Source organism: Remersonia thermophila, chromosome 1 (assembly GCF_042764415.1).
Source record: "Remersonia thermophila strain ATCC 22073 chromosome 1, whole genome shotgun sequence".
Lineage (NCBI taxonomy): Eukaryota > Fungi > Ascomycota > Sordariomycetes > Sordariales > Chaetomiaceae > Remersonia > Remersonia thermophila.
In genome coordinates, this window is record NC_092217.1 from 5,245,828 (window position 1) to 5,260,260 (window position 14,433).

Genomic DNA, 14,433 nt, shown 5'->3' on the forward strand with positions numbered 1-14,433 from the left:
GGAGGTATGAGCGGCCGCGGCGAGTCGGCCACGGACAGTGACGATCCACGATCCACGGGGCAAAGTGCATGCTCGTCGGAGGTTCCGTAGGTAAGGCTCATGCCCTTCACAAGCAGCCATGGAAGTCTCCCTTTCGGTCACAAAATTGTTGGACTCCACACGAGACAAGATGCTAGACAGTGTGCCGTGCGACGTCGCAAAGTCGCGGACGGGACAAATCGTCCAATGTCTCCGTCTCCGGTGTTTCCGCAATGCTCTTTGCTCCTCTTGCTTCCTCTTCTGGATCCGCAGCGAGCCGGGGTTTCCAATTGTCCCATCGCGTCTCGGACGCCGCTTGGCGAGATGCAGGCTGTTTGGGGGTTGGGGGAAGGGGGGGCGAACCGGAACACAGCTGCTTCTCTGCTGTCCTTGACGCGTGAGTACTGTGTAAGGTACCTTACCTTACACTAACTACACTATTCGGGGCAAAGCGGCAATGCTCTCATTTTTCTGGTGGCATCTACAGATTTCCATTGCTTCGAATCATACAACTCATGCCGCTGAGACCACATTTCCACTTCGGGTCTTTTCGCGGTGAGACCTACCGTGCTCGGATTATGGGAAGGAGCTGGAGTTTGTTGTCCAGGACAGGACATCACAGGACGGACATCACAGGACAGGACGCAATGTTTCACGAATCAGTGGCTCTCATGTCAAATGCAATCCTCGCCTCCACCGCACATAGTAGTAGACCATCTCAGCGCATCCGTGATACGAGCATCCAACGTTACGTTCCCGAGGAATGGGCGCTTGTTTCTGTTTGGTGTTGATTCGGGACTAAGAGTGGGTTTTAGGTGCGGCCGTGTCTCCTGGCCGGCTGTCCCAGCTGGAGCTGGCTTGCTTTTCCCTCCTTGAAAACATGAACTTTGTTGGTCGGAGAGAGTGCAGGGTGGTTCCTATGCACTTCGTGCGCTAGAGCGAAAGCTGACATCTGATTCCGGCCTCGGCCTCGAATCCCACGGTCGATGTCGTCAAATCACCGCGATCCGCCAGTCCGCCCAAGCCGACGCCACATCAAGGGCGCACAGAGACATGCAACGCCGCGCCGGAGCGCACGGCACGCCCGCTCCGTATCCGTGGATTCTGTTTGGCTGGCTTGTGCCCAGCGCTTGGTTCCTCCGCTCGCTGGTTCCACGACCTTTGGGAAATACTAGCTAACCCGGCCCATCTGTTAACGACGTGACGGAAACGGTCTGTTTGCTCGCTCCGGACCGGCCGCATGAAACGTTATGGCTAGTTATTTGGAGCCCCCGAAACCAGGGGATTCTTTCATATCACGGCCCGATAAAAGGCTGGGGCGGGATCTGCGGGCCCATTGTACGACACGGGGAGATTGGAACAAGTCGTCTCCCGCGCTCCCTGTTCTCATGCAAGAGGAGGACAGAAAGGAGCTGGAGAATGGTAGGGAGGGGACAGTTACCTTCTCAGCCCGTCGGGCGACGAGCGCCAAAGGGGGCTGCACCTCCGAACTACGCGGACGCCTGAGCCCTGGCCCCGCTCTCCAATGAACGCCCGCACACCCGAAAAACGCAGCCAAGTGATTGCTGACGCTGCAGGACCAGTCCAAGGCAACATCCAACAACGCCGCACTGTGCGTTTTCTGGCATGATTCCGTTCCTGGAGGGAAGGGAGGGGGGCGCGAAAACGGATCCCTTTTCATTGTGCTGCCCACTGGCCAACGAGAACACGGCTTTTTCTCGCTTCGGCGAGGCTCGCGGCACCGTAATCTTCGCGTGCGTTTATGATGTGGTAACGTCCGCATGGACGACCTCCTTGGGATCCTTGTCAGTGTGCGCGGCGTGATGATTCCGTTGGGGAGTTTACGCCTCTTTTTGTCCCGTAGCGTCGCGTCCAGCGGTGCAGAGGTCCCAAGGCTGGCTTGCGGCCACACACGTCCCAAATCCAAGCCCAGCCCAAGCCCAAGCCAAACCAAACATAGTTTCGTGGGATGCACCATTCATTCAGGCAGGATCGGCCGTCGTTACCGCGGGAGATTTGGGGGGGGGGGGGGGAAGACAAGTCAGTCCATTCCCATTTCCATCCCTGCTCTCTCATTGCAGGACGGCTCGAGCCCGGGGACCCAGGGTACCACCGGCGAGTCGACTCGGGATCCTCTTTTCATTACTCTGACTTGATTCTTGCCTCGGTCGGGCCAGCCCCGAAACGCACGGGATGGGGATGGCCAAGCCCGAAAGGCATGCGCGGCTCGGCCGGGGCGTTAGACCGTCCAGTTTTCTCTCTGGGTACTTCGTGTTGGTTGGGCCCTTGAAGAGGGAAGGATGGTGGAGATGGTGTGAACCAAGAAGCGAAGGCGAAAATTTGGAGCAGCATGGGAGAGCGACAATAAGATCAGGTACGTTAGGTACACCATGTACATATGTATGGAAATTACGCGTAAGAGCATCCGCATTATATTGCGCATTGGCACAAGGGGGAGGTGGCCTATCAGCTTGGGTTGGCATTTCGCAAGATTCCTTGCTATGGAAGGAAGGGCATCGAGCTCCGCGCAGCCAGTGCGTTTGCCGGCAGGTGACATGTTTGTCGCTCAGTTGGACCTCGATCAGGGGAACCATCTCTGGGCCTCCACAGTGCGAATGCGAACGCATTGCTACGAGTCACGCAGCAAAGTCGGGCAATCTCCATCACAGCCCGGATTTTCTCGTCGCTCCACTTTTCAGCGCCTCAAGCAACGCCGGCCTCCGACGCGCCACTCAAACGAAGCCATCCACAAAATCCATGCGAAGCACGAGATCGCAGCGGAGTGGGTAACTATATGGAGAATGAAGATGTATAGTACACGTAGTGTATGTGCAGGAATCAGGATCAGACGAGCAGAAAAAAAGAGATGGAAGAACAAAGCGGGCAAACCCCACTTCAAGCTTTGGTCCAGTGTAGCGAGCCAGGTCCCGTCACGTTTGAATCATACATACTGTCTACTGACTGCGTACGCCTGGTGTGGTGCTCGTTCAGGCACAGTTTTTGTTTGGTGCTGACGCCGCAAGCGGCGGCGATGCGACCAGGCGAGGTCATCACAACGTCAGCGTCGTTGTCAGCGAGCACTTACCGACGGACACATGCCTGAGCACAGCAAAGCCCCCCGCCCCTTAAAACGTTCCCCACGAAGCTGTCTTGCGTTGCTCCCAACCAACACGGGAAATGAGTTGGCCCGTCTTGTTACCGCCGAGAAACAAGAGGCAGAGACAAATCACACCCCTCTTCGCTCGCTCTGACCGGCAGCCCGCTGTTCCCGGCAGCTTGGGGCTGGCGATGAGAGACACACGCCTCTGGCGACCTCTGGCGACCTCTGGCGGAGGACGAGCTCCAGGACGGCCGGGGCCTAGGCTCGGACGTAGCCAACAAATCCCGTGGCGAGGGTCGGGTTCCACAAGGGCACATGGATGATGTGGAAAAGAAAGAAACAGGAATGGAACATCAGACACAAGACCGGCGCCCGCCCAGTGACAGGCAAAAGGGGGGCCGGATGGTAAGGAAACCGGGAAGAGCGTGGGAAACAGGGTGGTAACGCTACGGTACGGTAAGGAAGTGAAGGGAGGTTTCTGGCTGAAAGATTCCATTCCCACCCCGTCCCGTCATTGTCGCTGACTGGCGGGAGGGCGGGCCCCAGCCAAAGGCCCATGCTCCATGCCTGGCCCGCCCAGGAAGCCATGGATGCCTCCGTACCCCTGCTCCCCTCGCCCGCCAAAAAGATCGTGGGCATGAGCCACAGCAGGCCAGCCGCGCCCGGAAGCGAGGGTTCCCACTGGCTGCATACGCTCCTAGGTGGGGCGGATTGGTGCATGTGGGAGGTCCGTCATGCGGCAGCGCGAACATCGTTTCTCTTTGCCTTTGCTCTAGTTACTCTCTGTTCTTTTTTTTTTTTCGCCGTGGGTTTTCTGTTGGTGCTTGTCCCTCCGTGTCCGAACGCCGGGTACCCTTCCTTGTGGCACCCCTGGTCGTCATGGGCCCCACTCTCTTTCCTTGGCCGGACAAACGAACGACGACGGCGGCGGCGCGGCTTTCTCTTCCTCACACAGACGCGGACACGCAAGGTGGTGACACCTTTCCCATCCCATCCCTTTCCCCCCACCCCCCTTGCGCCGCTCCCAGACAACGACAGCCGACCAGGGACAAAGTAAATTAGGAGCCAGCATTTGCGGCGACCAGGCAGGACTAAGACGCAGCAACACACCCTCCGCAACCACCTCACATGGATGGCCATCGGTATGGAAGTTTTCACTGTATGGGGATCTCCCTCCCCATCTGATAGTCCTCCCGCCGCCACTGCTGTTGCCGCCGCTCCTCCTCTGCTTGCTGCCGTGGACAGCTGGAGGTGGTGTTCGTCGTCGCCGCCATCCTCTTCTTCTTCTTCTTCTCCCTGTGCCCTTCTGGCTCTGCCATCATCGCCATCCTCCCCTCGTCGCCGTGCCCCCTCCACATCCCTGGGTGACCTCGGCGATCCGATCTCGCCGTGGATCCCTCCTTGAACCCTCCTTGGTGACCGCCATCTACCGCCCACATCCCACCACGAAACCGTCGTGCCTGAGGCACGCCTTCGTTGTCGTTGTCTCGTTGTCGACCTTTGACGTTTGGACCTTGGACAAAGAAACGCACGGGAATGCTCTCGGCCCCCATCGAGGACTTTTGACGTGGGGACACCTACACTAGGTACCGAGTCGCCCGGGTGTAGCTGACCCGCGGGCCACCTCGCTCCTCGTTCGTTGCCGTTGTTACCGTTGTCGTTGTCGTTCCCGCCGCCGCCGCCGTCCCCGCCGCTCTCATCTGGAGGCAAGCAGCTTCCGGCTTACCTTGGTTTCGCTGGTGATCGCCCTTCGACATTACCGGCACCTTGTTCAAGCCCGCCGCGGCCTGGTCGAAGGTCCTTGACATAGACCATATCGTCACCGGCTGGTCACGCTCTCGGCTCGGAGCCACGAACACGCTCGACGGTTGAGCTTGCGAATACCGACTTGCAACCGGCACGTCCCGAACCTCAGCTTCATTTATATCGGTACGTTTTGCAGATGCTGTGTGGAGGACACAGCCGAGCTTGAGGGTTTCTCTGTGTTTTGGTCGTTCCGCTGCTGCCTTTTTGTGTTGGCTTCTGCCATTGCGCCGTTGTTGTCTTGGGGGAGGAAGGATGCGGACTCCCAGCGGCATATCAACGCCCGCTCCGGAGAAGTCCCGACCAAGGTCAAGTTGCGCACATGACTGGCACCGCAAGAGGAAGTTGACATCCCGGAGCTTGCTCACGCTCTTGCTGTTGGCACAGACCCACGGGTCTGGCTGTGGCCCGCACGGAAGGTCCGTTCGTCCTTGTCGACACCTTGGACCTCGTGGGTAATAGCAACGGCAGCAAGAGCAAGAGCTACGGCAAGAACCACACGGGGGGCCGTAACGGCCTCGTCTGTTTCTCCCGTCTCCCTCCCTCCCTCTCTCTTTCCCTCCCTCTCTCTCTCTCCGCCCTTCTCCATTGTCCCCATTGTCCGGGCCCTGGCCTTCCTTCTACCTTCCACAGCATTTCCCCCACAACAACAACACAAACAACGAAAACCTGCCATGCCACCATTGACCTCACTTAGTGGGCTTAGTGCGGACTGTGCCACTGACAATGTTGTCTATTCTTCCTCAGTCCTGATGAGCAGCGGCTACAATTGACATCGCACGATTCGCGGTCGAACCACCCAACTTGTTACCATTTCCCCCCCTCGCCTCATCAACCCGATTTCCATGACCTCGACCACTGGTCAACCTCACCCAACGTTTGACACCTCCCGCTGCCGTCCTCCATCACCCCCCGGCTTCTCAACGGTCGACGGCTGCAAACCCCGGGTCTGCCAACACCAAGGGCGACCTCCGCGCGGCCTCTGGACGCCGCCAACCGACAGCACCATGGGCACCACGTATGAGGTGCCGCCGCACCTTCAGCTCTCCGAAAACTACCCCCTACACCACGCTTCTGCTTGCGGGCCTGTCAATGGCCCTTCGGACCGTCGCCGTCAGGCCCTAAACGAGCGCCCTCTCCCCAACGAGCAGCTCTACAACCCGCCCCTGCCGTCCCAACCTCAAGCCCAATACCCGGCCTGCCCGCCGACGGAATACCGACCCACTTCGCCCGAGCTTCCCGCTCCATCTACCACAGCTCGCTCAACAGGCTCCGACTATGCTCCGCGGTACGACAGCGCCAGGCAGTCCAAGCTGTCGACCCCTGCGCGCGGCGTTTCGCCCGCCGGGAGCACGGCCAGCGCCTCTATGACGCACCACAGCATGACGGTTCCCGAGCGGATCAGCCCGAAAGGCGGGAACCTGGCTGATTTCGTTGCCGAGACCTCCGCTCTGTTTTGGTTCGAGTCGACAAAGCTACTCGAGTCGATCGAAATGGGGGTGCATATTCCGAATGCCGCCCCCACCGCCACGGCCAGCCAGCATTTCCGCAAATGGGTCTCGTCCATCCTGACGACTACCCAAGTGACCCAGAACGTGGTCATCCTGGCCCTCCTCTACATTTACCGCCTCAAGAAGGCCAACCCAACGGTCAAGGGCCGTCCGGGCAGCGAATACCGCCTCCTCACGGTGGCGCTCATGCTTGGAAACAAGTTCCTGGACGACAACACCTACACCAACAAGACGTGGGCGGACGTCTCGGGAATCTCGGTCAACGAGATACACGTCATGGAGGTCGAGTTTCTCAGTAACATGCGGTACTCGCTCCTGGTTTCGGCCCAAGAGTGGGAACAGTGGCTTGACCGCCTCCGCAAGTTCTCTCTTTTCCTGGAACTGGCCCAGATCCCCAGGTCCCCTGTGCCATCGCCGATCCCGATCCGCACTTCGCCCGCTCCCCTTCGCGCCGGCGCGTCGCCCCTCCCGTCCCCCACGGTTCCGCTGATCCCGGGCCTTCAGTCGGCGACGCACTCCTTCAACCTCCATTCGCCCAATCTGGCGCCCGTCACAACGGGCCAGACCTGGCCCGCGTACCCCGGAAGCGAGGCCGTGTCGCCCTTGGCCGGGAAGCACGACGTTGCGGCTTCCTCCAGGAAACGTACCTACCCAGACGACGACGACGTGAGCGAGCGGCCCCTCAACAAGCGCGTCAACGTGTCCTCCATCCCCGCAACTCTTCCGTCGCAAGCCCCCGTCCAGTATGCTCCCGTCTCGGCGCCTGTCCCGACCCGGCCCCAGACGCAGCAGCAGCCGGCTCACTATGGCCTCGGTCAACTGAGCTCCGTCGCACCCCCGCAACCGCGCCAGGTTCCAACCTCGCAACAGGGACGGCCGCAGCTGCCGAGCCTGAACACGTCTCAAACGACCGCTCCGGTGGTCCCCGCGACCCAGGTTCCAACGTACGCAGCCCCGACGTACGCCCCGGCACAACCCACCCTCTCGCTGCCGCCTCTTTCGTCGGGAGTCCGGGCCATGGCGACGGTGTACACGACGACGTATGCGCCCTCCCAGTCGATCCCCGCTCCTTGCAACGCGACCACCCCGACCACGAGCTTCCCGCCCGTGAGCTACGGCACGCCGACCAAGCGGCTATCTCCTCAAACGTCCCTGTCGGCTTACCCAGGGTCTTCGCCTCTGGTCATGGGCAATGCGATGCCCAACGGCGCTGCCAGCGGTCTGCATACCCCCATTTCGCACTCGCCGTCTATCTACCTGCAGCATCGCAATAGCCCTTACAAGCCGATCCGCCATGTCAACACGCTGCTGTACCCTCCTCCCGCCGCCTTCCAGCAGTACAACCTTCCCAACCCGGTGTTGCCGAACCAGATGCATTATCAGCCGCTCGGCAAGCGCAATGAATATCGCACAGGCATCGTTCCCGAGTTTCTGAACAGCGTGCCTCGCCCGGCTCCGTACCCGCAGCAGCACCAGGCGGGCCCTTCGCTGCTGCCAAGTTCTGTCCCGCAAGCCACCCCACAGCAACCGCGGGCCCCCTATCAGCTTCCCTCCGCAGCTCGGACCGTCGCGTCGTATCCAGAGCAGTATTAGCATCACACAGCTCTCGGCCCAGCGCTGCCGTTGTCCTTCTGGCTGCCGCCGAGATGAAGCCCAACTTTGCATTGTATTATTACTCCCTTGTTTTTGTTCTTTCCTTGTCCCTTTTCTTCCTGTCGTTTTCTCGATAGTTGTGTCATGCACGAGTGAGCATTAACCCGGCGTTGAAGGTTCATGGGATTGGGATGGTTTGGGCCAGGTTTGGGTTTCGGTCTGCTGTGCATTTGGGCAACATATGAGGACAGACATGGATGCTTATCGCAGCGGAAGTTGTATCATGAGGTTCTTCGAGGGAGAAGAGGGGCACAGAGGCAATGGCGTTCACAGTTTGTTTCTTTCGGTCAAGGGCGCTTTCCGGAGACTGAGGTGTCCACCAGGGGGGGGGGGGGGGGGGGTGAGTGACAGGTTTAGAGAATGGATTCAGAGAAGAGGATCCATGTATCTAATCGGTTGTCCCGCCAGAGTGAATGGTAGGGATCACCAAGAGGATGGGATCAAGGGAGAAAGAGACAACAAGAGCCAGTGAGCATGTATGTTTGTGTGCATTTTGCTTGTTTCGTAGTCGTGATATGTTGTTTTCTGGGGAAGCCTGGTGTTCTTTAACCGGGGCCGTGACGTTCACTGGCTGGCCAGACCATTCGTGAATGCACAGTGCATGTAACTAGTTATTCGAGATTATCGCCACCACAGCCGTGAAGCAAGCAAGCAAGCAAGAATGCGGACGAGGGAGGAAAGCATGCATTAACATTATCATATTCCTTTGCGAAAGAGCAGTTCAGAACCCCATTTGACTACAATTCTTTGTCTATACCATGCCGGCCTTAGGAAACCTCAATTCGCACGCTCAACGCCAGATATCAATGAGTCCGCCTCTTTTCTTCCCGGAGAACACCCTGATGATACATGACACTTCCACTCCCCTCCCTCCCTCTTAACTCCCGACGTGACAGAAACCGCCCTCACCATCATGGAATCCACGACTGCCTTAACCATGCATAAAAGACCTCTCTGGAAGGGATATGATATAATGACCAGAAAAAAAAAAAAAGGAAATAACCATTCGTCACAGTGCCAACCAGCCATCCTTATCTTCTCTTGAACCATACCAAAACAATATCCCATTCCGTGACAAGTGATAACAGCCATCCCCAACCAACCAGACTAGCAAACCCCAGCAAACCGACACAGGCGGACCAGGACCAGAAGTGAACGCAAACAAACCATCACATCTCCCATCATAAAACTAAAAGAAAAAAAAAAAATAGTCGATGATAAGTTAGGGCTTCGCAATGCCCTTTCTTCTTAATACCCCAGACATATCCAGCCTCACAACAGGCCTCTCAATCTCCAGACTCCGACTTGGTAGCAGCCGGCCGCCTGGGGTGCGAGGGTTGGGCACGTTGACACGGCCACGTCGGTGGGGGCGGGCCGCGCCCGTGTCCGAGTCCGAGTCCGACTCTTGACCTGGACTGCCATTTTCGTCATCGGTATTGTTGCTGTGATGGCCGTCCATGTTGGCATCGTGTATAGGGCTGAAGTTGACTGCGCTGTGATGGCGACGGAAGAGATACTGGTGGTGATCGTGGGGATGGTCACCATGGTCGTCGTTGTCATCCTCGTTATGCGGGACTGTCAATTCTGACTCGGGAGGTTTCTCTTGAGTTGGCTCTTCTCCCCGTCCTCTGATCGCATGATTGCTGTCATCGTCGTTCTGCGAGCCCGCAACGTTACCCCTACTTAGCGGATCAACATGGCCATCCGCATCAATCTCGTTGCCATCACCCGGCCGTGTCTCCGGCCCAATCGTCAGAGTATCGCTGTCCTTATCGCCCTCCTCGTCGCTCTCAGGCCTCTCCACCTCTCTGGGAGCTACGCTCTCCTCCAAGGTTGGCGTGAGCCTCTCTCCTTCGTACGCGGCGAGGCGGGTAAAGTAGTCTGCCAGACCATCCCTGCTCGGCGTGCCAACGACCGTGTCATAATTCGGCGGCGGGGTCTGCAGCGGCGGCGGCGGCTCGTCGGCGTCAAAAGCTGGCGGGTTGTGCGATGGGTAGCGGATGAGGTGAATCGGCCGGTCCGACTCGGGCGGGGTTTGCGACGTCTCTGGGAGCGCCGGCGAGCGAAGGTCCTGCTGTCTGGACAAGGGGGATGGCTCGGTGCGACGATCGAAACGCAGCCGGCGGCCAAGGCTGAAGTCCTCCTCGACGAGCGTCAACGGGCGTGCCAGGCCGGCCATGTTTAGGTCGAGCGGTTGGGCGTCTGGGCAGCCGCACATCATCTGCGGATGCTGCTCGGGAACCGGAGGCCCCCCTGCGCCGCTGTATCGCGGTAAAAGCGTGTTGGCTTGCGTCGCGCGGCAGTTGAGGATGGTGAGGGGGCTGTCAATGCTGATCTCGAAGTGCCGTCTGCGCTTGCCCGCGGGGTCGTCTTTGTCGACGCGGGAGACGCGCATGACGATTTTGATCCAGTGGAACACGTTAACATTCTTCCAGCTGCAGTCCGGGTGCAGCTTGAACTCCTTATGACGTTCCATCATGCTGCATGTAGGCAGCTGGACGTTCATCTCAAGCTCGGTGCTTCCCCAGGAGGAATCGAGACCGAGGTCGAGATCGCCCAAGAGGTTGTTGGCCGGCTCCGGCATGGGGCGTGAGTTTCCGCGGTTGCGGGGGTCTCTTTGCCTGCGACGTTGCGCCTCCTCCCAAGCCGCGGCACGCTGGGCGGACGTTGGCTCCCCGCCAGAAAGAACGCGCAGCTCGCTGCTGGAAAAGCGCCAGTCGACAGGCCGCCCGGCTGTTTTCTCCATCAGCAAAATCTTGTGGCCGGGATCCTTGCGGGTGACGCGTCGGTCGTTGGTCCAATACTCGATGCTTTCGGTGATGAAGACCTTCAGTTTGTGCACCTGGACCTTGGCAAGGGGGGTGAGACGGAAAGCGATGGGGATCTTGCCGCCGATGGGGAAGCTCTTGCCCGAGATGATGATGTCGTAGTGTAGCTGATCCTCCCAGCGACGGCTGATGGATATCGGCTCCACCATCTCGAGCGACATCTCGTCGGGCAAGCGCACGATGGAAACCTCCCGGGAGCCGCGCAGGTCTGGCTTGAAGGCACCTGCGCGCTCGATGGTGGTTTCAAGGGTCCAGCGGACGGAACCGAACTGCAGCTTGGTCGTCTCGAGCTGGGTGTGGTCGATGGGCAGCTCGAAAGAGTACTCGTAGGTCCCCGGGCGGAAGACTTTGTAGCCCTTGGCCTGGACCTGGCTGATGAGGGGCGAGTCGTCCTTTCCGAAGCTGCGCGACTGGACCGACTGCAGCGACAGGCGTTTTAACTCCTTGGCTGTCAGGGTGCTGGCGCGATTCTTGCCGAGGAGATGGAGCGACGTGTTGGACCCGGTGCCGTGCAGCAGGCCTCCCCACGGGCTGGGCTCGTGGTGGACATAGGTGCATTGCATGCCGTACTCGGTATCCCACTTGCCCTGGTGCATGGCGTGGAAGAAGACGAGCGACTGGGTGCGCAACGTCTGCTCCTCGAAGGTGTCCACCTTGGCGGGAGGGATGCCCTCGGGCCACTCGGTCCTCGCCTTGCCGACGAGTTTCAGCGCGATGGACTTGATCTTGACGTTCTTGGACACAGCCAGCTGGAGCTTTCCGCGGAGCAGGGCGCTCGTAGAAGGCAGGTCGGTGTCGCCATGGGCGCGGTGATCAAAACCTGTCAGGAAGACGTTGGGTTCGGCCATCAGGATGGTGCATGACAAGCCGCTGCCTTGGGCGATGGGCTTCTGACGAATCTCCGAGCCGGAAGTGCTTGCGCCCGACTTGGTGGACCGCGTCGATAGGATGCTGTTGCGATTGGCCTGCGCCGGGGCGGCAGCCATGGCCGTGGGCCGCCGACGGGGTCCGGGGGCAGCGGAGGCACCGGTCATCATCGAGGTCGGGTCCGAGGCGGGCGCGGGTGCGAGCGCGGGTGCGGGCGCAGTGTTCGCTAGCACGGCCTCGGCGGTGCTCGTCCCGATCGCCGAGGGCGTCCTCGGAAAGCCGATCAAGCTCGCGGACCGGGATCGGGTCGTCTGATCCCCAAGAAGATCGACCGGCGGTTTGGGGGGGATGCACAAGACCGAGCTGATCTTGCCGATGACTCGGCTGACTTTCTCGGCGCTTGGGGGCAGGAATCGCCAAGAGAGCCTCTTCTCCTGCCTGTCGGCCTGCTCCTCCTCTCGCTCTTGGTCGGCCTTCCTCCTTTGCTTCTTCTCCTTTCTCCTTGCTTTGCCCTTCCTCTTTTGCTTCTCAGCCTCTCTCTCGGGTTTCCCAGTCTCCCTCTCCCTCCACTGTCCGCTCTCCTCCTCGGACCGGTCAGGCGGCGGCTGCAAGGCCCGGGCGCCGGTCCGCAGCTCGCGAGGGACAAACCCCGGGGGGTATGATACAATGTGAATGGTGTGACGGCGGCGGGTGCGCGGCTCTATCAGAGGGGGCGGGAAACGACTGGCTTGCGGCCGACAGCGATTAAACTGTGACGGGGCGTAGTAGACAGAGTCGGAAAGCTGCCGGAAGCTCTCTGGCGGGCGGACTCGCGTGACTTCGGGACCTGGGCCACGGAGACGGGACCGATTGCCCCGGTTAGAACTTGTCTCCAATCGTAACGGCATGTGGCTGACTCCGGGGCGACTAAGCAGGGGCAAGGGGAATAGGCATGGCTTTGTTCTTCACGGGGTGCAAAGAGGGGACGGGCCGGAGGCCGAGGGAGAGGGTTAAGGAGGAGGGTAGGGGCAAAGGGAGGTGAAAGCCAGGAGGAGGGCAGAGTGTGAATCCGAGAAAACGGCAGAGACACACAGCGGCCTGGTATCGAGTTCCTGGAGGTGCGGTCACCATTCTCCACCGGGATAAGATCAGCAGCGGCGTTGAAGGCGGAGACGGGCTGGAGGGAATGGGCAGAGACGGCCTGATGCTGGCGCGAGATGAGATGCAGAGCGTCGGCGACTGACGTCGAGGCGGCGGCATCGGTGCCTGGCCTCAGACCGCGACGGCGGCCGGTCTCAGGTGGGCCAGACTGACGATAAGACTCCAGAGGCAGAGCCATAACAGCCAACCATGGTGGCGATTGCGCCTGAGTCGTGAGAGAAAACGGCGGTCGTTTCCAGGAAGATGGTGGTTTGTAAAGCCGGGGGAATGCGTGGCCGGGGGTGATGACACAAGGATGCCGATGACGTCGGCTTTTGCGTGTTGAACGGACGAAGCGGGGGGGGGGGTTGAAGATAATGGGATGCTTTGAAAACGGCCCCGGGGCCAGGCAAGGAGGGGGGGAAGAGGAGGAGGGGCGACAAGAAGGTGAAGGGAGGGTAGCGTTCACGGATCCGGAGGAAAAAAGACGGGGGGCGAGGTGAGGAGAGACAACACCGACCTTGGGTCACTTCACGCACTCCTCTTTGGGACTTGGTGTCATCTCAGCTGCATTCTTCTTGGCCGGACGCAGACGGGACTGGCAGCAAAACCGGCCCTGCTCTTTGTCACACTCCGCCCGAGGCGACAAGACAAGGCGGGACGGGACGGGGCGACTGGAATGTTTCTGTTTCGGGCGGTATCGTCTCAAAAGGCCGACCAGGTCCGGGTACCAAGCGCTGGAGGCCGACGGGAATAGGGACGTGCTCCGTCGATGCCCAGGCAGGTAAGTCCTAGGCGGCAGAAAGGCGGCCAACTGGAGCCACGGAATGAGCCTGTTTCGGGTCGGCCAACTCGAATGCGGCGCAGTGGATCTGAACGGGGCAATGAGACACGGCGCCGCGCCGTCGCGTGCGTGTTTGTTCGGGCTTCTGTGTGCGGCGTTCAGTTCGTCCTGTGTTTCCTTGTTCGGAAGAGCCTTTGTCGCAGCTCAACGGTGCGGTGGGTACGCCTGCTACGGTGCCTTCTGAACTACTGCGTATGGATGGTAGAGTACCAAAAAAAGCCACTGGCCGGGGTGATCAGATGACGATGCGTCCTAGCGTAGCTGCCGCTGCTGCTACTGGTGGTAGCAGCGGTGGTGGTGGTGGTGGTGGAGGAGGAGGAGGTGGTGGTGGTGGTGGTAGTTGTCGACGCCAAGTCTGGATGGGCCGGATGACCGACCTATGCATGGAGGGGTTGGAGAAAGTCAAGACCGGCCGACCGTTGCGGGGAGTGGAGAGACGGGGGAGACGGGGGAGATGGAACGTGGACAGGAAAAGAAGGTTCATGCGGTGGAGCAATCATGGCAAAAAAAAGGTGCGCGTCGAGCCCTTGACAATGTGGAATCCATCATCGATGACATGTCCCCGGCGGCAGGAACCATTCCCCCCAAAGTCAAGTTTTTTCCAGGTTCGGTGCATCTTTTCCCATTGCCTTGCCTTGGAAGCTATGGTCCAAGAGCAGGTACTGTGTAGTCGATGCCATGTGTTGCAGT

At 59.7% G+C, this 14,433-nt stretch overlaps 2 protein-coding genes across 2 annotated transcripts; one reads left to right on the forward strand and one right to left on the reverse strand.

Moving 5' to 3' along the window:
- Positions 1-5,766: 5,766 nt before the first annotated feature.
- VTJ83DRAFT_1424 (uncharacterized protein) lies at positions 5,767-8,025 on the forward strand (the record flags this gene model as incomplete). The annotated part of the gene is made up of 1 exon (XM_071007582.1): positions 5,767-8,025. The coding sequence occupies one exon, from the start codon at positions 5,767-5,769 to the stop codon at positions 8,023-8,025; it is 2,259 nt and encodes a 752-aa protein (XP_070870777.1).
- A 1,282-nt stretch (positions 8,026-9,307) lies between these two features.
- On the reverse strand, positions 9,308-13,098 carry VTJ83DRAFT_1425 (uncharacterized protein; the record flags this gene model as incomplete). The annotated part of the gene is made up of 2 exons (XM_071007583.1): positions 9,308-12,606; positions 12,852-13,098. 2 exons carry the CDS (start codon positions 13,096-13,098, stop codon positions 9,308-9,310), a joined length of 3,546 nt encoding a protein of 1,181 aa, XP_070870778.1.
- Positions 13,099-14,433: the final 1,335 nt, after the last annotated feature.